General features: G+C 39.0%; 2 protein-coding genes across 11 annotated transcripts in view; both read left to right on the top strand.

The window, feature by feature from the left end:
• neo1a (neogenin 1a) overlaps positions 1 to 9,678 on the top strand; it is a 153,196-nt gene extending 143,518 nt beyond the window's left edge. For 3 of the 10 annotated variants that reach the window (XM_044030606.1, XM_044030612.1, XM_044030610.1), the window contains exons 19-29: positions 545 to 652; positions 809 to 1,003; positions 1,649 to 1,681; positions 1,925 to 1,993; positions 2,812 to 2,947; positions 3,108 to 3,352; positions 3,947 to 4,039; positions 4,359 to 4,529; positions 4,958 to 5,245; positions 6,625 to 6,761; positions 7,344 to 9,678. In XM_044030606.1, the coding sequence (XP_043886541.1) occupies positions 545 to 652; positions 809 to 1,003; positions 1,649 to 1,681; positions 1,925 to 1,993; positions 2,812 to 2,947; positions 3,108 to 3,352; positions 3,947 to 4,039; positions 4,359 to 4,529; positions 4,958 to 5,245; positions 6,625 to 6,761; positions 7,344 to 7,496 (1,628 nt within the window). In that variant the 3' untranslated portion in view covers positions 7,497 to 9,678. Of the gene's footprint in view, positions 1 to 544; positions 653 to 808; positions 1,004 to 1,648; positions 1,682 to 1,924; positions 1,994 to 2,811; positions 2,948 to 3,107; positions 3,353 to 3,946; positions 4,040 to 4,358; positions 4,530 to 4,957; positions 5,246 to 6,624; positions 6,762 to 7,220 lie in introns of all 10 variants that reach the window. The other 7 variants (XM_044030616.1, XM_044030611.1, XM_044030608.1 and 4 more) reach the window with 6 other exon arrangements.
• Positions 9,679 to 11,000: 1,322 nt separating this feature from the next.
• Positions 11,001 to 20,866, top strand: LOC122772501 (sorting nexin-1-like). Its single transcript, XM_044030633.1, has 15 exons — positions 11,001 to 11,117; positions 12,689 to 12,833; positions 14,376 to 14,510; positions 14,631 to 14,697; positions 14,911 to 14,954; positions 15,083 to 15,224; positions 15,310 to 15,388; positions 15,510 to 15,585; positions 15,777 to 15,890; positions 16,182 to 16,275; positions 16,374 to 16,579; positions 17,380 to 17,523; positions 18,263 to 18,343; positions 19,465 to 19,536; positions 19,709 to 20,866. Exons 2-15 carry the CDS (start codon positions 12,810 to 12,812, stop codon positions 19,757 to 19,759), a joined length of 1,329 nt encoding a protein of 442 aa, XP_043886568.1. The 5' UTR covers positions 11,001 to 11,117; positions 12,689 to 12,809; the 3' UTR covers positions 19,760 to 20,866.
• Positions 20,867 to 22,278: the final 1,412 nt, after the last annotated feature.

The raw sequence follows: 22,278 nt of genomic DNA, 5'->3' as shown, positions 1-22,278 counted from the left end.
AAAGTTTGTTGTTCAGACATGTGTTTATGTTATAAACATTTGCTCGTACATGGATGTAAACAGGTTTCTGTATCGGTTATTTTAGTGTTCGCAGCCAAACGCGTTGATGAAGATCGTGTACAGTTCTGGACAAAAGTCTTATGCCACCATTAGTTTTGTTTTAGCCTTGCTATGATGAGCATACAGTATCATTATGTCTCTTATCCAGAAAATACAAGAACCCTAACCCTGGAGTGGAACCCTAATTGATGTTATTGGTAACACCTGTGTTTGTCCTACTGTTTCATGTCGACAAATATCTGCCGTGAAAAAGTTGATTCTCAATTTTCAGTCGCATCATTCCATTCCAAATGCTAATGATAAAAGCAACATAGCTAGTGGTGCCCTAAGACTTGTGTATATATAAATTGTGGTAATTCTGGTAATGTTTACAGACACCTTGCATAAAATGTTGGCAGTGAATGCACCAAGTTGTTAAATTGAAAGTGCATTATGTGACACCTTGACCTAAACAAAGAATGTGTCGTCTCATTTCCCTCTGCAGTCCCCAGCTCTTCCCCTAAAGACGTGACTGTAGTGAGCAAAGAGAACAAACCTCGCACCATAATTGTGAACTGGCAGCCTCCCTCGGAGGCCAACGGGAAGATCACCGGTGAGTCTCGGCGTCTTCAATGTTAACCTTCAATTCTCCACTGAAGGTTGACATCACATTGAGGCAGAGGAATTGAATTACACCAAAAATGTCAATTTGTCTCTGTGTTTAAATCCAACTTTAAAGAGTTTTCTTCTCTCTCTCTCTTTGTTTTAGGCTACATTATCTACTACAGTACAGATGTAAATGCTGAGGTCCACGACTGGGTTATAGAACCAGTGGTTGGCAACCGTCTGACCCATCAGATCCAGGACCTGACGCTGGACACCACCTACTACTTCAAAATCCAGGCCCGCAACTCAAAGGGCATGGGCCCCATGTCTGATGCTGTGAACTTTCGCACTCCAAAGAGTAAGTTTCCACAGTCGGCCCGAGACCAAGATGGGAAAGTGCGTCCTCACAATTTCTAGCTCATGTTTTTGTTTCTAAAAGAATATTCATTTATCAAATAACAGAGTTTGGTTTGTGGAGTCAAAATATGTCGCAGTTAGAGAGGTAGTTATTCTTGTACAAGTCTTATCTCTCACACAAGCTCTACAGTTAAAAGCAAACATCATGATTACATTAGGTCATAAATCAATTTGGTGACAACACACTGCTTTCCAAGGACTTATGTTTTTCTTCTAACGAATCATATGTTGACATGCCAGTGCCTCCTTGTATGCAGTTTCTGGTTGAAACAGACGATTTTCCTGATGACGCTGTTTGGAAAAATGTCAAAAGAAAAATGAACTGATGTTTTAGGTTCAATACAGTGACACTTACACACCTTATTGTGCTCTTTAGGGTTGATTTTTTTGTAGATGCTTTGCTCTTAATGTCATCTTGGCTGTCCGAGGTCCATTCTTGCTCTTTGTTTTTCTCACAGTTTCTCTAGTTTTGCCTCATAATGCACATCTCTTGCTTTATTTCAGTCTCCCTAGCTGCTCTTTTCAGCTAACCTGTTTTTTTGGTTTTTATTGTCTCTCCCTCCCTGCTCTCCTTTGGCCTGTTAAGCTGAGTCCTCTGACAAAATGGCTAATGACCAAGGTAAACTTCCCCTCCACACTTAATCTTTCACTGCTGGCTCTCTGCTCCCTGTGTATCTCTCTTTCCAAAGATCTCCATCTTTTGGGCTGAAAAAAAAACTTGAGCTGCATGAACGGCAAAAGCAGCATGTGTTTGAATGCTTTTTTGAATTGGGATGAATCTCATGTAGGTTTGAGGCCATAAAAACACTTCATTTCATCGGGAAAACATTTTTTCTCTCCCTTGTTCTTTCTTTCTTATCAGCCTCAAATCTTCCACCAAAGCCGGGGCCTTCAGGCAACCAACAGCCACCAGACCCTGGAACTTCAGTTGGTAAGATTTCTTTCTTTCACTGTCCTGTTCCGCTGTCATCCTGTCAGTCAGACACTACAGCAGAGATGAAGATGGTGTCCCTTTTCTTTGAGTGCTTTTTGAAATTTTTGCTTCCATATTTTTCTATTATTTGATGTTTGTTTCAATCCTACTTACTTTCAACTCTAGGATGTATTGATCCAACTGGAAATTAATATCCACAACTATGTTTTCATTAGTTTAACTTCCCCATAAATGAAGGGCCCAATGTTTGGCTTTGTTAGATGAGCCCCTTCATATATATGTTATATATATACATAGGTACCGTGTTCACATTCGTATGTAGCGTGTAGCGGTTTATTTTCCAAAAAGGCCAACACAGTTTCTCCTGCATGTTTGGAAAAGGAGGGGTGAGGTTTTCAGTTGGTTGTAAGCTGCAATCTCACCACTAGATGTCACTAAATTCCACACATTGGTCGTTGATTATATTTTAAAAGATCATTTCTGACGCCTCGCAGCAAGAAGGTCCCCGATCGCAACCCGGTCTGTGTGGAGTTTGCATGTGGGTTTTCTCCTGGTTCTCCAGTTTCCTCCCACAGTCCAAAAACATGCGGTAGTTGATGGGACACTCTGGATTGTCCATGGGTGGACGGTTGTGTGTCTCTGTATGTTGGCCATGCGAGGGACTGGCGACCTCTCCAGGGTTGTACCCCGTCTTTTGCCCTGTGTCGGCTGGGATTGGCTCCAGCTCCCCTCACCCCTAGTATGGAGGATGAAGCGGTAGACAATGAATGAATGAATGAATGAAAAGTTCTAATCCTAGTCTTTCTCCTCTCGAGGTAAATCAGGTGTGGGAAGCAGTGAAATTCACACCCTGGTCATTATCATCATCATCTCAGTGGGAGCTTTCACCATCATAGTGGTGGTGGTAGGTGCCTTCCTGTGCACACGGCGCACCACATCCCACCAAAAAAAGTAAGACTCTCACCAACAACTTTCATCATTCTAATTGTCTTTCTGAAAAAAAGTTATTCTACTGTTGTCCAGTTTAATTCCATGTGCTTTTGGCTTCTGTCACCCTCTCTGTACGAATGAGGCCAGACTTTCACCGCTGCCTCCTTATTTTCCTCTGCAGAAAACGAGCCGCCTCAAAGTCCACTAACGGCTCCCACAAATATAAAGGAAACTCCAAAGACCTGAAACCTCCTGATCTTTGGATTCACCATGAGAGGCTGGAACTCAAACCCATTGATAAGTCTCCAGAGCCCAACCCAGTAATGACTGAAACTCCCATACCCCGCAGCTCACAGGACATCACGCCGGCTGACAGCGGCCTGGACGGCAATCCTCACTTACAGCAGAGGCGCAACTCCTACCGTGGTCAGTCTTGCCCGAAGGGGGCGACTTCATGTTTGATGTTATACGAGAGAGATCAAAGTCAAATGTTACACTCATTGCCATTGAGTTCACATCCATTATAATACTGAGCAGACTTCCTGAGTTTGAAGGAAACTACATTTTGAAAGCTTGACTACCAAGAAAAGTTTATTCTTTTTATGGCAGGAAGTGAACTAATAACCTTTGCTTTTCTTTCAGGAGCATGTGGATGAGTCTTAAGATGAATTTGAGATTATGTTTTTTTGTTTCATAAGTCAGTCCTTGTCTCCCTTGTTATTGTTTTCCTGAATATCATGCAAAACATTTCATGCTTTTCATGCACAGTACCCATTGCTTGTCATAAATGCAGTGATGCAAGCAAAAGCTGTCACGAATACAGTCAATTTTCTCAATATAATTAGTTAAAAAATAAATAAATAAATAGAATGATGAGCCTGACATTGGTATTTGGTGGAAATTTAATCAAAACCAAGTCTTATCTAAGTGTTGAAAGATCATTAAGATGGATCGTTCACAAAATAAACACCGCAGAGTAGCTGCTCTATCTGATTGGCTGGTTTCCATCATACCTTTTAGGCCACGAGTCAGAGGACAGCATGTCTACACTAGCAGGCCGCCGAGGGATGAGGCCTAAAATGATGATGCCTTTTGACACACAGCCACCTCAGCGTAAGTGTGTGTGTGTGTTTCTGTGAGAGAGAGAGTGAGAATGATCTACTTATTCTGAAATATCAGACCTTTTCATAATCCATAATGATTTTTAAAGTAAAATACATCATGGACAACAGATATTTGACAGTTTCATGCATCCCATTGTTATTGTTGATATTGTCTTTTTTCTTTGTAACTGTAGTGACAGGTTAGTGGATTTCTTACAGAAAAGTGCATGTATGTGTATCTCACCAGCAAAAACATCCACTTTGTTGATGGTTAATCATCTCATCTTGTGTGTGTGTGTGTTTGTATCCATGTCCACTGTCATTCACAGCTGTGATTAGTGCTCACCCCATCCATTCCCTTGATAACCATCACCACCATTATCACATGGGCAGCTTGGCATCACCAACGCGAAGCTACCTTTACCACCAGGGTAGCGGGCACCCACGCCCTCACGCCTGCGCCACCCCCATCTCCCATTTTGACAGGGTGGATTCTACAGGTGAGAGGCTGCCACCTGCTGCAGAGCTGAAGCACAAACAGGACAGGGAAGACCGACCTACTCATACTCATTCATTGATTTATCATTCGCTCATTCATCCACATGCTGCTGCCATCTTGTTGCATTCATATTTTAGCTACTAATCCCTCTTCCTTGACCTCCTGAAGTGATTATTTTTAACTGTCCTTTTATTTTTTACTTATTTCTTTTATTAATATAAACCAAACCACCAGAAATGTCGTCGAACATGGCAGCGTAGGAACTTTTAATGATGTATGTCTCAACATATGAGATAGAGTTTCTTACATGATAAAGCTCTGGGATTTAGATCTGTATAACGATATAAAGACACTGGTCTGGTGTTTCCTAGCATTTACGATCAAAATCTGAAAGACTCATCATCTCCTTCCATCCAACCCCCTCTCCAGAGTCAGTGAGAAACACTCCCATCTCAGAGCCTCTCCCTCCAGCCACCACCTCCTCCCAGGTCTCCTGCCCCTCGGAGATCCTTGCTGACCCCGAGGGAAGCTACCACGGCTCCACCACCACAGAGGAGGAGCCCAGCTACTCCAGCAACCTGCCCCCACTCCGCTCAGCACACCCGCACGCCCACGCCCACCCACTCAAAAGCTTTGCAGTGCCAGCGATCCCAGCAACCAGCCATCCATCATACGAGTCACCCGCTCTACCCAGCACTCCACTGCTTACTCAGACTGGTGAGGAGAAACGCACGCTGCTTAGACTACATTCAGACCTGTGACTAAAGCTGTGTTCTTTTACATTCAAACCATCGCCAAGTGAGCTCACACCATTCTGATGACGCTCCACACGACTCTGGCTGTGTTTCTCAGTGTGGATATGTTTTGTTTTTGTGTCTGTGGTGAAATCCCCGTGCTGCACACAGAGCGTGATGCGTTTCACGCCACAACAGCACAACACTGACGTAATGCTAGTAAAGCTGCAAACACTTGGAATATGGCTGAAAATGGCGTTTTGGTGTAGTGGACGGGCCCCAAAAAAACTTTCCTCATGATCTTCTTCCTACATCAACAGCATAGAGGTGTGTCGGTGTGGAAGCTGCACTCTACTCAGACATGTTTTTACTTTTTTAGCAGCTGGTTTTTGAGCTTTAGATCGTAACCACTGAGAAACAATCACAATAGCACATTTAGTGTCTTTGATTTACTGCTCTGTTTGTACTGGGTGTGCAGAATACAGTAGGTCACTGTTTGCATATCACACAGAGACCTGACACAGGTGGTCACAGGAGACTCATTCAGGATGCAGGTGAATACCAGGTCATACTTACTGCTATTCACATAGGATCAGATCTTAAAGGGGACATATTATGCAAAATCAACTTTTTAACCATTTTAATACTTATATTTGGGACTCTGGAGGCCCTACCAGTCACCAAAGTGTGGAAAAAGAATACTCAGTCATGTTTTCGTGGTCCCCCTTAGTGTAAGTATAGGCGATAAAACACTCCGCACAGTGTTTTTAACTGATTTACAGTTGGGCAGTGTTCGGCTCGATCCTTATGTAGGATGTCTCTTCCTATGACGGCACTCTCGCTGTTTTCTGCGCACGCTGCCATGTTGATATTGTCAGAGAACTAGTGGAGGGAGGGGGAGACGAATAGAGCTGTAAAGCGCTGTAAAGAGGTCAAATCAGAAACCCCCTGGAAGAAGTGGGTTTGTGTTTGCCTGTGTCTCATTTGCATATAAAGGGACCAAAAAAAAACAAGCGTTCTGAAAGGGGCGGGTTTAGCAGGGCTATTGAACTGCTATGATGCTTCATCCTTATGGTATTTTGACCAAAGCATGTCACTGACATGTTCATTAGGACACCAGGGAACTATTTTAATGGGGGAAATAGGGTATAATATGTCCCCTTTAATACCAAGTCTGAATGGGACCTTAAACCAGAGACAGTGACTCTCAGTCAGAATCAACCATGTTCATGATATAGGATCATTTAATAAGTTCCAATAACAAGCTGTGTATTCAGTCATCCTGGAAGATTCCATGTGTTGCTTTTTAAAGCATGTACTGTGTTAGTTGCCTTCACTGACTGTTGCATATTTAATCCACAGGACTTCCCTCTCACCCCCACGTTGTTAAAACAGCCTCCATCGGAACACTCGGAAGGACACGAACACCAATGATAGTCAATGTGCCCAATGCCCCTGATGTGCCAGAGACCAGCAAGATGCTCGAAGATGTAGACAGCGTGAGTATAGTGCCCCCCACTGGCTGCTTTTGTAGCAAAGCAGTCTGTTTTTTCCAGGCCTAATGTTGTTAACATTTAATATTTAATATTTATTCTGTCTTATATCTTTTTTTAAAATATTAAACCAAGTCACACATTCCTTTCATATCCATATCACTGTTTTTAGGCACTGGATTATACAGTTACTTTCAACTGCACATTGGTTTTAACCACATTTTGTATTTGCTCTTTCTCTCTTTTTATTCTTTCCAACTCCATACCCATCTTTATTTGTTTTCGGCTGCGTTGGATCAATTCATTGATTTCAAAAATGATCTTAACAAAACCCATCATTGGAATGATTTGTTTTTGTCACACTTTGTGTCCTAATCCTCCATTGCCTGTTGATCATATGTTGATCTCGGCTTGTCTTTTGGTTTATGTTTGCTTTTCTTGTGTTTGTCATTTACGTTACTTCAGTCCCATTGACCATCACCCAGCTTGCCGCACCCCACTCATCTTACTCCTCCTTTCCTCTGCGAAGATCCCTGACTGACCCTCTCCTCCTCTCGTTTCCTCTTTTCTCCTCCCTTTACCCTTCAGGTGCTTGCCAGCCTCCCCCCCTGCCCTTCCCCCGCCCCCCGCAGTAACCCTGTTCCTCTCCCTCAGAACTACGAGCCGGACGAGCTGACCGAGGAGATGGCCCACCTTGAGGGCCTGATGAAGGACCTAAACGCCATAACCACAGCGCCATGAGCATGCACACACAACTGGACTCTCACAAACACACACACACCCACGCTTTCACTCCGTCATGCACACATTCACACAGAAAGACACACACTTCTCAGTCAAACAAACACATCCACTTTTGAGCCAGTGGCTGGTGGACACAACATGGCTTCTTGTGCCCAAAAAAATAACCTCTCACATCCCCCTGCAGAAAAAACAAAACTCCAGACTGAAATTTAAAAAACTTTTTTGGCTTACATTGCTCAGTCTCAGGAGATTGCCATGAGTGGGAAAAAAGTGAGACACATCTTTTTATGAAGAACCATTCTCAGAGACAATGAACTTTAAACTATTGGTCGCTTTCAACCGGAAGATTGTGAATTTTTTTCCTCAGCAAAAACATGTATGGTAGGTTGTTGTGGTGAGTGCTCACTCAAGAAGAAATAATGGTTGATTCAATGTCAAGTCAAATGGAGAAAGTCAAAAAACATGTTGGTTTTGATGTTGGTGCCCGTGCAGCGCCATCTACACGCAGTGTTTGTTTGATCCGTGTTTTCTTTGTGCATTTTGTATGACTATTGGGCAGTGACAGTGATATGGACATTGGATATCAGCCTCCTTTTACAAGCCTACATCCTCCATAAACATGGTCAATTTTTGTTTCTACCCCACGTGTCATATGTTGCGCCATGACTTTTTAATATTTACTATATTATTATAATATTTTTTTACATACATATCCTTATAAACGTGTACATATGTTGTCCTTTTTTTTTTTTAAACTGCCTCATCCTTTTATTGTTTCCCATCGTTCCTCATCATTATTATTGTTATTATTATTATTTGGAATGAAAGTGGGTTTTTAAATGAGTCCTGAAGCTCATTTTTCATATCAGCAGGAGTTAAGAAACCTGATGTGTTTCTAAAGTACATTCTTTTCTGACATTGTGTTGCCCTTTGTACATTAAAATGTTTCCTTTTAAAGTCTTTTGTTTGTTATGGGAGCTCCTTTTTAAAAGCCTTACCAATGTGTTTGTATGTTGTACGGTAGGGACAACTTGGCCTTTCATGGGATGTCGCTCTTTACTTGCTGCCATGACAGCTTCTGTATTGTTCTGCGGGGACTTGACAGTTTCCCCTCAGTGGTCTGGGGTATCTAGGACTCAGGGCATTGACCCCCACCCCTCCGAAAACAGGGAAAAAAAACAAAAACAAAACCATCACATGGCACCCACTCAGTCAAACATGCAACAGGCAAGTTATCTTTTATATGAAAAGTTAAATCAGATGTGTGTGTGTCTCCTGACCATAAACCAATATTTGGTTTGACATTTGTACTGCTGTACCACATGTGCATCTTCCCGACAGCAGAGCGTGTTTGCTGTTTTTTTCCTGTCATTATTCACTCAAAGCCTGGCGCCCTTGTTCTTTTTACAAATCTTATACAATGCAAAGATGTTGGCCTTTTGAATGGGACTCCCAGAATTTTTTGTTTATTTTTAAACATGGTGATTTTTGTATGAAGAAAAAAAAAAAAGAAGCTTGTTCTATACACAAATCCAATGTAAAAAGGAAAAAAAATGTCAGCTCAGAAACTAGTTTTTCATTACCCTCTTACCCAAAGAAATTTGTCATTTGCAATCATAGTAATTTGCTCTACTTTTGTGAATACCATGTTTCTCTTAAATGTACATCATCATGAATGTCAGTGTAACTGTAAGAGATTTTAACCTATGGATAAAAACAAGATTGACAACAAAGAGGGAGAGAAAAAGGATCAGAATCCATTTGGGAAATGATCTATTGAGTTGTAAACAGTTGAACCTGTATTGCACTTTTTCACAATTTTTAAAAAGTACATTTCTTACATATCTTGTGTTTTAAATATCAAAAGCTGTTTGTGTAACGTAGTGTCCTAGGAAAGCGGCAGGCAGCTGGTCTTGTTTTTTTTAATGTTCTTTTTCTTTTTTTTGCTTCAGAGATGATTTGAATTTGAGCAGCAGAGTTGTTTACTTTACAGCTGATCATGAGGAATTCTGTTGATGCTTGTTGATGTACAGAGCTTTCTTTGCTTTCTGTAGAAAAAAAAACATCTGTGGCTTTTTAAAAAATGTTTGAAAAAAAAAAGGTTTGGAAAAAAATATGTTTTTTATTGGTGCTCCTATACATTGTGTATACAAACTATTATGAATACTAACAAAGTAAATGATTCCGCTTGTCTTCTTTTCATATAATGAGGGCATCTGTAAAGACATAGGTGTTAACAGTGATACACAGTCTGCACAGATTATCTGTCATGTACCGAGTAATTTTAGGGCCGGAAAAGTTGAGCTCAAATTATTCATCAGTGTCTCACAGCTTTACATAAAATATCAATCTGAATCCTATGAAATGTGAGCATTTCTTTTGGAAATTTATAAAACACCTTCACCTGCCCACAACGCGTAAACTAACTAATAACCTGGCTCCATCTTTAAATGATGATAAGTTCAAATGATAAAATCATTTTCCGAGATGTTTTAGTTTTTTCATTTATTGCAAAAGACAAATGTGTTTCAAAGTGGTTATTCAGAACTTAAATACTGACCTCTCAAAAGCTTTCTGTTAAGTTTTAACATGAACACATTTATGTACAAATGTGGTAAGTCCAGTACATAAGTATTTTTATTTGGACAGAGACACAGTTTTTACATTTTACATTTTTGTCTCTACACACAACTGACTACATAGACCTCCATCTCCAGAGGCTCAACAGTAAGCGGACAATCCTGTGAGTTTTCTCCCTAGAGAATGCTTTGCCAGGTCTTTACTGCAGCTAAGCGAGGGATAGTCTTTATTGTACACAAGTCGTCATCTGTCTGCAGTGTTGTCCTATAACTTCAGCAGCATTTGGTTGAACCAGAGAAGTCCAAACACCTCAGAATTCCTCCTGCTACTTTATCAACAAAATACTATTTATTTTGTATTTTAATTTTAATACGTAATCAAGATATAAATCCATGGGATTTAAATTATTGTTATAATTTGAAAGCTATTGACACATTGTCACAATTATTGTTCATATTCTTCCTTTACCTCGTCTAACAGGATTTAAGGAAGGAAATGGTCTTTGTCATTATACAACAGGAACTTCACAACACAATTTCGAGGTCAGGTGGAGGCTGATCAGATTTATTTACTGACCCCTGACATTCATATTATCTCCTGTAATCAGCCCTCAGCACAGCAGCCATTGGGAAATAGAAAAGTGTAAACAATTAAATTAATTCTGGCTGAGTTACATTTAGCTTCCTCGGTTTTATGATTCATGCGGATTCACTGTCACCCTGTCCTGACTTTACTGAAGTGAAGTTTGACCTCAAGGTTTGGAAATGGCTGTTGTACTCGAGTGTACCTTTTTGTAAAAAAAAATGTTGGCCCGTCGTGCTGCTCGATCATCAGCAGGGGTCGCTGCAGCCATTTGCGTCCAGCTTCCGCCTTTCCATCCACTTCCGTCTACGTCAGAATCTCTCACAAACAGTGACCATGGCGGCCAGCTCAGACCGGAGTCCTCCTCCTTTCTCCGCAGCTGAGGACCCAGAAGCGGGGCAGCCTGACATGGCAGACGGAGACAGCGACGAAGGAGAAGACATCTTCGTCAATAACGTATGTTCACGTTAATAACGACCTGTGTTGTGTGTCTGTGCAGTGAGGAAGTAAGTGAGCGGCTCTGAGCCAGAGTCCGCCGCTTTAGCTGATCTGAACTGCGGCATCAAAATTAACCGACAAATGTCAGATTTCCTTCATAAACAGTGAAATGGGGTCATGAAGTGAAAGCTAAAGTTAGGCAGGTGCGTAGATCTGAACAGTGTTGACTTGTAACTTCTGATATTTAGCTTAGCGTTTTGCTGTTTCGGCCTGCCCACTTGTTAAATCGTTAATTTTAACAAGCTCCAATCTCAATTACATCTCTCTTATTTATGCATTTCCAGTTTCGTCAGAACTTCGTTACGTTCTCAGTTTACTTATCTCCACATCACATGACTCCACCCAGTCAGCCCCTGAACTCCTCCTTACTGTATCTGTGACCAGAAGAGTGGTGGAAGAAGAGTAAAATCACGAACGTTGCAAGTGAAAATCCTGAAATTAAAAGTACAAAGGTGTCATCATCATGTATTGTGTCTATGAAAAGTAAGTTAAATGTCTACCCTGACTAATATATATTTATTTTCATACCTTTTTTCATAGACATTTGCAATGTGAAACAACTTACTATATTTGACTGTTCCTATAAATACACAAAATGACAGTAATTCTAAGGTCTCATTTCTCAATCTTAAATTAGCATATACTCACTCAATGTCCAGTGGTTTATCTTCAACCTGAGGATTGCATGGGGTGAAAGTCAGGGCACCAGTCCATTACAGGGCAAACACATGTACACTTACTCTCAATTTAGAGTGTTCAGTTAACTTAATGCTGTGAGGCAACAATGCTAGCCACACTACAGCAATGTTGCCCAACAACTTAAAACGTTTTGCAACATTGGAGGGTTTTTTTTTTCCCCTTTCTGAGTGCTTTGTAGCTGGTGGCCATGCAGCTTGTTTATCAACAGCTTTCCACTTCAGTCTGCTCTCAGGCTTGGGTCCTTGTAATTGTTCTCAAGATGAATGTGGTCATGAGATGATTTCAAAGCTCTGATACATTTTCAGATCTTGGCCCCGACTGTGTGAAAGATCAATTCTATTACGGTCGCTTAACTGTAATCATGTGAGTGGTGTAGAGAGAAATGTCCTCATAGGAGATGCTGATATCGCAGACATCTGGTATTTGGCTATGAGAGTAAGTGGTCTGTTCAGTCATCCAGGCTTTAGCAGTCCATTGTTTTTAAATATGTGTATGTGTGTGTGTATACATGTAAATATATATATGTATGTATATATATATAAATATACATATATGTATATATAGATATATGTATACATATATATGTATAGATAGATATAATTTTTTTTTTTAAATGCATTTCTAATCTAAAAAATAACTAGTAGCTGAAGCTGTAAGATAAACGTAGTGGGGTAAAATGTAAAGGGGTAGTGCAATGGAAAAACACCACAATTTGTGTCTGTAAAACATGGTAACAGTCAGGAGATGAGACTAATTACCTAAATAAATTCAGCCCTTCTCCTTGAAGTTTCTGTGACTCATTCAAAAACTCATGTCCTTCTCGTCTGCAGAGTAACCCTGTGGCTGTGAGTAGAGGAGTTTCTCAGCCAGATCGCGTCAGTGTAGAGCCACCAGATTTGTTCAACGAGGGGGAGGCCAACACAAAGACCAAATCCAACGGTGTTCATTCTGATGACGACAGCGACCTGTTTGCTGGTTAGCAACCAAATTTCTGTGTTCTACTAACAAACTAACGATATATTTCCATCTCATTTCTTTTAGTCTTGATTTTCTAGTGTTAGCAGGCCCTTAAATTAATTCAAAGTCCTGTTAAGTGGTTGGCTTCAGTTGTTGTGAAATGAAATGTAAAGGGGAAATCTATTTACTTTCAATGACTTTCTCAGGGCAGATCTAAAAACTTTGTCTTTTGATTAAAGTCGCAACATGTATCTCCAAAAAAAACTACATCCATGAGCAGATTAAATGTTGCTTGACCCCTGGAGACGGATACTTGTATTTTACTTTGGTACCTGGTCATAAAGCGGTGTCTCTTTTTTAGTGGGGTTCAACTACAGAGTATTTGTGTCCTTGATTAAACTACTAGCTATTTACTGAAGAAAAGAAATTGTGAAAAGTGATTTTTATTTTTTCCCAAAGCTGACCATGAGATTTTTGACATTGCTTTTTTTGGCAACTGTCCCAAGGATAATCAGTTAGATTATGTTAACCTCATAAGAATTTTTATAAAAGTTATGAGATTTCTTTTAATTTGGTTAAATTACTGATATAATAAAAATTATTTTAGCATTAGCTGACTAAATACAAAAAAATCTTTATTACAAACATTGGGCATGAAGACCAAATATCTGCCTTTGCCATGCTGAATGGTCATTGTTCCTGAAGTACATCATTGCATTATCATAGTGATTTTAATACCAGAATATTATAGAATGATATACCAGAATGAGATTAAGTGATTTTTGTCTCTAATCTCACTTTTTACATTTGTACTAATATCAGAAATATAACATAGAGTAAGTCTATAGCTTAAATTATGAACTGTCTGATAATAAAATGTATTATATCAAGTTTATTCATTTGGCTTATCATGGGATATATATATATATATATATATATATATGTGTGTATGTGTATATGTGTATATGTATATATGAATATATATATATATATATATATATATATATATATATATATATATATAAATATATATGAATTGTGTAGGTGAGACCAGGAACAGATGTAACAGGGGGCGGTTGTAACACCTTGAATTCCTCCAAACAGAAACAATATTTATATAAATTAACTGCATTATATTGGATGTTTACAGCAACAGTATTTTTTCCTAATGCATACCTTTACTCAAAAAGCTATGGTTTGATTCTTGGTCCTAGTAATGAAGTGTGGAATCTGTCAGCAGCCAGCAGGGATAAAAGAGAATGTTAAACATAGTCACATCCAACAAAGGAAACATGTTTTATCCTGTTTTGTATTTGTTAATTTAATTTGCTTAGTTTAACCTGTATGGAGTGAGATAACGCACATTTTTTAAAAAGATTTTTTTAATCATTGATAGTGTTTTAGTGCATTACATATACAAACTTTATAAACAAAATGTTGTGTTTTTGTCTGATATTGTTTGTAGCTGTCTCCTTCTGTTTGAATAACTCCCAAGTTGTCTGTTTTCATGTTATTTTTTGAATCAAGAACATTGTTGAATAAAGTCATATCTTTCCTCAGATGCACGTGTGGAAGCTGAGTACAGACAAGTCTGGTAGCTCTGGTAGGAAGGAGCTCTCTGCTTCTGCTGTTTCTCATCCTGCCTCCTCGTTCACTCAAAACCCTGCTTCCATGCAGACTGCGTCTTTGGAGCAGGTACAGGCCACAGTCAAACATCCAAGTATTGACTGCATGTATGCTTTAGCAATATATACTCTGTATTCATCAAGTGATTTGTTTGAATTGTACCTACACTACACTTCTCTATAATTACAGTTAGAGGAAGAAGAAGCCAAGGATAGTTTTGATGTGGACGTTGCTGTCACCAATCCTGAGAAAGTTGGTCAGTCTCCATTTTTAATTACTCTCACTAAACCATGATTTGTCCATCTGTAATTTCCACGCTATTGTTGCTGGATGATAATAATGGCAAAATAACTTAACTTAATAACTTAATAAACTTGTACACTTCATTTCAGGACACATATGCCTGTAAATGCCATCAGGAAACCTGTAAATTCTCACCTTCAAAATGTATTTTATGTTTCTGTCCTAGGTGATGGCATGAATGCATATGTGGCCTACAAAGTATCCACTCGGGTGTGTATTCAAGGTTTTGTTGAGACATACATTTTGAATTTTATTATGGGACTCCTACAACTGCTTATATGTTTACAACTTCACTATTATTTCTCTATTTCTCTACTTTCTCTTCCATCCACCATCAGACTTCGTTGTCCATGTTCAGCAATAAAACCTTCTCTGTCAGGAGGCGTTTCAGTGACTTCCTTGGTCTCTATGAGAAGCTGTCGGTCAAGCAGTCGCACCATGGCTGCATCATTCCGCCACCGCCTGAGAAAAGTGTTGTAGGTGAGTGATTTTTATTATTGTTGTTGTTGTTGCAATAATAATATACATTATGATTCATACATGTGCACCTTTTTTGTACTCATAGGTATGACCAAAGTGAAGGTAGGAATGGATGACCCATCATCAGTAGAGTTTGTGGAGAGAAGAAGGGCAGCTCTGGAAAGGTAACTTACAAATAAGTAATATTTTTGACAGGCCAGATATGTGTCTGATCATTCCATAGCCTTTTTAATCTCTAATTATTTAGGCACTGCCACTTGCTACTCACTTCTGCTTCTTTTGCAGGTATATCCAGAGAGTAGTGTCTCACCCATTGTTACTGCAGGATTCTGACGTCCGTGAGTTCTTGGAGAAAGAGGATGTAGGTATTTTATAATATAAAGATATTCTAGCTTTCGTTCTATATTGGGTTTATCTCTTTTTATATGTTACGTGTCTTTCGAATGACCGCATAGTTGTCTTTTAAAGTAAAAAGAATACTAATCTTGATCTCTGAGAGTGTGATATTAGCAGAATAACTTTTGTTCGCACTGTGTATGTTTGTGTTTTCAGCTGCCCAGAGCTGTGAGCACTCAGACGCTGAGTGGAGCTGGATTCCTCAAAATGATCAATAGGGCATCAGATGCTGTCAACAAGATGACTATCAAGATGAATGAGTCTGACACTGTAAGGGGGGAGAATGTAGTAGTTGTGCGGACTGTTGCACACAAAGTCTCTATTTTTAACTGTTGTGATGCGTGAGCTAATTACCCATAAATAGTTGCATTAGATGCATTCTAACTTTGTGTTATTATTGTGTAAAGAAACATATTAAATAACTAAGAGTAAAGGTAAATTATAATTCAACATACATATAAATTCATCCATTATTTATTTATAGATGTATTGTATGTGTGTGTGTTTATATATTGTAGTATAGCTATAACTATCATCTCTCCTCTTTTTGCTGCATCTCAGTGGTTCGAGGATAAGTTCCAGGAGGTGGAGAACGAGGAGCAGCAGTTGAGGAAGCTTCATGCTATGGTCGACTCCTTGGTCAATCACAGGAAGGGTGAGTCTCATCCGTCTATCCCTGAGTCAGCTGTAGATGCCAAGGTAGTTAGGGGTAAAATGAGAAGAGTGATTTTTTTTGTCTTTATTCAACACCAGAGCTGTGTGGAAACACTGCAGTATTTGCCAAAAGTATGGCCATGTTGGGGAATTCTGAGGACAACACAGCTCTGTCACGGGCTTTGTCCCAGCTGGCAGAGGTGGAAGACAAGTTGGAACATCTGCATCAGGAGCAGGCAGCCAGTGACTTCTTCATCTTTTCAGAGCTACTGGCCGACTACATCCGCCTGCTGGCCTCTGTGCGGGTAAGATGACAGCTGCAGAATGGTAGCTAGATGGTAGCCAGAAGCAACGATTAGGGCAAGATGGTCCACTGTGGTGAACCCTAAAGGGAGAAGCCCAGAGAAGATGATGTATTATCCATCACAAACAAAACAACAACTTTGCCTTTTATGTTCAAGGAATGCAGGAAAAAACAAGTGCCAGAATCACTTTAGCAGAAAAACCTCTGCAAGGGAGGTTGATATTCTGATTTAAGTTAGAACATTTTATGGTCAGCTATAGAGCTGAAACAATTAATCGATAACTAAATTAATAAACAACTATTTTGATAATCGGTTTATCGGTTTAAAGCTTTTTTCATGATTAAGATTTCCATTTGTTTAAGCTTCTTAAATGTGAATATTTTATTCATTTATTTGCTCTGGATAACAAAGAAATCATTAATAGACATTTGAGAACACCGATCAAGGTTTAAGGTTTTTCTGATATTTTATGGACCATCGATTAATCGAGAAAAGAGTCGACAGATTAATTGAGAAAATAATCGACAGATTAATCGATTATGAAAATAATTGTTAGTTGCAGCTCTAGTCAGCTGAGTCTGTTTCTATGATATCTACAAGTCTACAGTGCATCCGACTTTCCTTCCTCACCCTGTACATTGTCAGAGCAAATTTCAATGATCTCTAATAAAGCATGAACACTCTGTATTACGAACTCACATTAATAGTGCAAAGTTTGCAAACATGCTGCACGTCCTTGGGTAAATCGATTAAGATGTTGTGTTTCTCACACCAATGTTTTGTGAAATGGATGTGCACAGGGCTGTTTTGACCAGCGCATGCGAGCGTGGCAAAGGTGGCAGGAGGCACAGAGCTCACTCCAGAAGAAGAGAGAGGTCGAGGCCAAGCTGCTTTGGGCCAACAAGCCAGACAAACTACAGCAAGCCAAAGAAGAGATCACGGAGGTAATACAGGCTACACAGCTGCTGCAGCACTGACTCAAACCTCATACTGTTTGTCTTTACAAGGAAACAGGCCCCCTGAGTGATTTAATGGTCCAGCATGGGCTGAAAGGTCCTTTTACGTTTAACATTTACATTACAATGGCTTGTCAAATGCAGCAAGCAGGTACTGGTAAGTTACAGGCAGTAAAAAGTAAAGTGTAAACTGAAAATGATGTGTTTCTGAGGGAGTAGAGTACTCTTTGCTGAGCAGCCAATTAACTACATGCTTAATAGTATTTGTTCTGCCACTGTTGAGTTGTTGCCTTGGACTTAATAGTTTCCTTTTACCAAATAAGGAGTTATTGTGTTTATTGTTTAGTGATGATAGATGATGATGATTGTACAAATAATGTACAACATCAAGCAAACATGTCAAACATTTCGGCTTTAAATTAACTGGAGCCAATCCCAGCTGACACAGGGCAAAAGGCAGGGTACAGATTGCCGGGCCAACACACAGACGAATAACCATTCACTCATTTACATTTACACCTGTGGTCATTTTAGTTCAATTAACTTCTGCATGTTTTTGGACTGTGGAAGGAAACCGGAGAACATGCAAACTCCATACAGAAAGGTCCTCAGTAGGTCCACGTGATACCGGGTGTTTTGTTTGTAACTTTTATATTGCTCAAATATATTAAGATACTAAAACTTAGTTCATTGTTTTTGTTTTCCTCCTCCTGTGCATGATCATCAGTGGGAGTCAAGAGTTACTCAATACGAGAGAGACTTTGACAAGATTGGCATGACTGTACGCAAGGAGGTCCTCAGGTTTGAGGTATGTTTTTTTTTTTTTAAAGGAAAATGTTGAGATCATAGTTCACCTTTGTATCACTGAATTGGTGGCATTAATCCTGGGTTTATATGATGATGTTCTGTGTTGCTGAGCTGAAGATTTGAGTTGAAGAGTGTTATGGTATGAGTGTTCTTTAGGACTTTATAACGTGCACTGTTTTATTTCTAAAACCAAAGCTACTAAATCTAATAATACATAAAACAAAATGCTTTTCATGTTTTTTTCAATGTAAATTGAAAGTGAATAGAAACAGATATAAAATAAAAGATCCAGTCAACTTGACAGTACTACAACCAAAACTGAAAGTATGGATAATGTTATGATTTGGCACTATACTATACAAATAAAACAAATGAACAAATTTCATTTAATTTCATTTCATTTAATAATCTGTCTGGAGTTGAATTGCCCACTGGCTGCGGTGTCACTGGCAAACAAAAACAACCTATTCATTGAGCTTACAACAGCCGACGGAAGTAAAAACAAATCAAATAAAAATTGATTATTATCTACAACTACCATTATCACCGTCATTTGAACAGTAATCATTTGAGTTTACACTCAAATCATTTTCTTCTACATACTCATGGCTCATATGTTTGGCCTGGATTTTTTTTTTTTCTATTAAAATTAACTGCAAATAGAAAGTGTATACAATTTCCATCTGTAGAGTCTACTACATTACATACTGAATAAAAGTATTCTTGCTTTATGTGAATTATACATTATGTGATTATACATGTTAGGATTAGTTCTTTAGGTGTCACTATTTTTAGTTTTATGTCAGCCTGAGGACTCGATATTTTCTTTAGTGACTCAACCTAGACTCAACTATAACACTGGCAGTTGGAGTATTTGGTGGGGCATTCCCCCGTGTGCCCATTCCTAAATTTGGCCCTGCTGGAGACACTAATTCAAGTTTAAATGCAATGAAATATATAACGCCCCAATAAAGGGCATAAGCTTTACAATAAGGTTATTTATAGTCCTTGAGTTTTTACCTCTACAAACCTGGGAAGTCAAAGTTGTTCCTTCACTAGAAATTCCGTCAGATGCCATTTTAATTAAGACCCAGAGATGTGACTAGATTTTTGCCTTTTCAGAAAGAAAAAGCCAAGGAATTCAAGAGCCAGATAATCAAATATTTGGAGGCAATGCTGCAGTCACAACAACGGGTAATTATATAACTGTAGATGTGATTTAAGATGTGTTTTTGCCGTCATGACCATTAAATGTTGGTTGTAAGGATTTAATGATATTTTGAAATGTTTAACTAATAATGAATGTCTAAACCAGCCACATGTTTTAACTTAACATAGTAATTCTTATCTTTTTCTTGTGTTCCAGCTTATAAAGATTTGGGAGGCATTCCTGCCTGAAGCAAAGGCAATAGCTTAATGAAGAGAGAGACTTTTCAAAGACCCAAAATGCCTTTTTAAACACTTTACCTCTTGACCAGAAACTGAGAGGCAAATTTTAAAACACACAAGAAACTTCCATCCATTTTCTTCTTATCCTTTTATTTTATACAATAAGCTGCCACATTTATATAAGATTTCTTTTCTTTGTTTATGTTCTTGACTTAAAGATGGTGCAAAGCAGGAATCCAGCAGAGGTTGACCTGGTTGTAATATTTGTAAAAGCCACTGTCAGTCGGATATGTTTCATGCTTACAGCAGTATTTTAAAGAGTTAAACACTGAGGTACTGCCCTAGAGTAACATTGTCTTTAGTTTACATTAGAAGGTAGATGCGTGCAAGTCATTCCACTCTGCAACTGCTTTTGTTGATGGGTGCATGTCAGATAATGTTTGATGCACTAAAATGTATTGTACATTTGGAACCCAGTGGATTTGTTTGTTTGTTTTTCTAATACGATAACCACTAATTATGACGGAGGACATTTACCAGGAGTATTAGCACATTGTTACAATGTATTAAACATTTCATATTAGATTATAGAAATCATATTCAAATGTGGATTTGGCAAAGGCATAGTCTTGTGGGAGTCTTTCTGAAATGATAAAAGAAATGTAAAATTGCAGTGGGTGCAGTTTGAGAAAATGCCATCACTGCATTATTAGTATTTTCTGTGACAATGTCTTTACTAGAAACATGTTTATTAATCAATTTCTCCTGGTTTCAATAATTTGTGTTTTTTATTCCTGAGATTGAGGCCCCGAGGAATTCATTCGGAGCTGCTGCAGAGATTTACTGCCATTGTGTAAATGACTCTTGACATGTATGTACACATGTACAGTACTTGAATTGAATCATGCAACCTTTTTCCTTTTGATAAATTGGTAGAACCATGACAGGAAGGCACAGACATTCAAGTGATACAGGCCCTTATTTTCCTCTTCAGCATTTGTAAGTGTAGTTTTTCTGTCATGTCATATTACCGTAAGAATGTGCTTTATTTTTGTAACCACTTTGCATCAGCAAACTCATTTTCCTGTAAATGCTATACAGGCAGTTGTACAAAATAAAACATGATTGGATAATCTTTGAGAATTTTTTTTGTGATTGTTAATTCCCATTTCAATCAGTAAACTTTGGTGAATTGTAAAATGATGGGCCCTTGGTTGTGGTGCAATAACAATTGTTTTGTGTCCTTTCAGAAATATTTTGAAGGTTAGCCATGACTTAACTGCTGCTGTTGGATTAAAATCACACCACATGTTCAGTGTTTTGTTCATGCAAAGCTTTTTGACGTTTTGGATGTCTGTGTTCTACTGAAACTCTTAGACACTGCACAATAACGGGCATATCATCACACAAGCTATATTTTCTTAAATTATTCTGTGTGGACTCTGCTTATACATCAGTTCACATCAAATGTAAGGAATAGAACAGATTGCACAGAAGGCCTTAGTTTGCTGCAAAAACCGTTGTTTGTATTTAAGAAAAAAAAAAGCCCAAAGCTCAGTTTTTAAGCAAACTCACTTTGTCTACACCGAATATTGCGGTGCATAGATGTTGAAGGAAACAGCTGTCTAATTTCAAAATCATCAGACTGAGTCTGTGCTCCGGTCATGGAGGACGTACTGAACAAATATGTTTAATTAGGACGTGTCAGAATGGTCAGTTATGAGCTCTATGTGATCTTTTCTTAACAATGTGTGTGTTTGTACGTCGGTGAAATACGTCCCCTGACTAAATACGGCGACCGCTGGTCGCAGTCTGATGTGAAGTGGTGCGAACACACGATTGCTGACTTTGTCCGGCACATTAGCTTCATATATAAAATCCTCTGTAAAACACTGTGCTCCACTGTGCAGCCACCAAAAGCACACTTGTCCCGCCGCGTTGACATAATACCGCTCTTCCTCCCTCGCCTGCACTCTCGCAGGGACAAGGTGGAGCTAAGGTGGAGCTTGCGAAGTAAACGTACTAGTGGGGCGGTAACATTCGCGGTGAAATGCGCATGCTGACGTCATAAGCGCAGGGAATTCAACATCGAGCGTTTTATCGCCTATACTTACACTAAGCGGAACCACGAAAACATGACTGAGTATTGTTTTTCCACACTTTGGCGACTGGTAGGGCCCCCAGAGTCCCAAATATCAGTATTAAAATGGTTAAAAAGTAGATTTTGCATAATATGTCCCCTTTAACATATATGGAGAAGCTGTAAAATATAAGCATTTATAAAAAATGTTTGCCCTGGTGTCCTAAACAGAAGGAGTTAAACAGACTGTATGACACCTGCTGCTTGTTGTAAAAAACGTTTATACATATTTTTGGTAAAATGACACAGGAGATGAGTTCTTCCCAAAGTGCATATATGAGTTTGGTTCAATGTACACTCTATACAAATAACATTGATGTGAAATGTACAAAATTTCCCTCTGAATTGAAGTGGACTTTAGGCATATATTAAGTTTAAATTATATAGTACTAAAAACTAGTACTTGG

This window comes from Solea senegalensis, linkage group LG7, assembly GCF_019176455.1.
Source record: "Solea senegalensis isolate Sse05_10M linkage group LG7, IFAPA_SoseM_1, whole genome shotgun sequence".
NCBI classification, from domain to species: Eukaryota; Metazoa; Chordata; class Actinopteri; order Pleuronectiformes; family Soleidae; genus Solea; species Solea senegalensis.
Note: the sequence above shows the minus strand (reverse complement) of the source record. Positions and strands in the feature narration are given on the sequence as shown.

Coding starts and splice junctions, on each gene's coding strand:
- LOC122772501 (XM_044030633.1), top strand. CDS start 12,810: ATGACGACAGCGACCTGTTTGCTG. Junction 16,276..16,373: donor CTTGGTCAATCACAGGAAGG/GTGAGTCTCATC, acceptor ATTCAACACCAG/AGCTGTGTGGAAACACTGCA. Junction 19,537..19,708: donor TGCTGCAGTCACAACAACGG/GTAATTATATAA, acceptor CTTGTGTTCCAG/CTTATAAAGATTTGGGAGGC.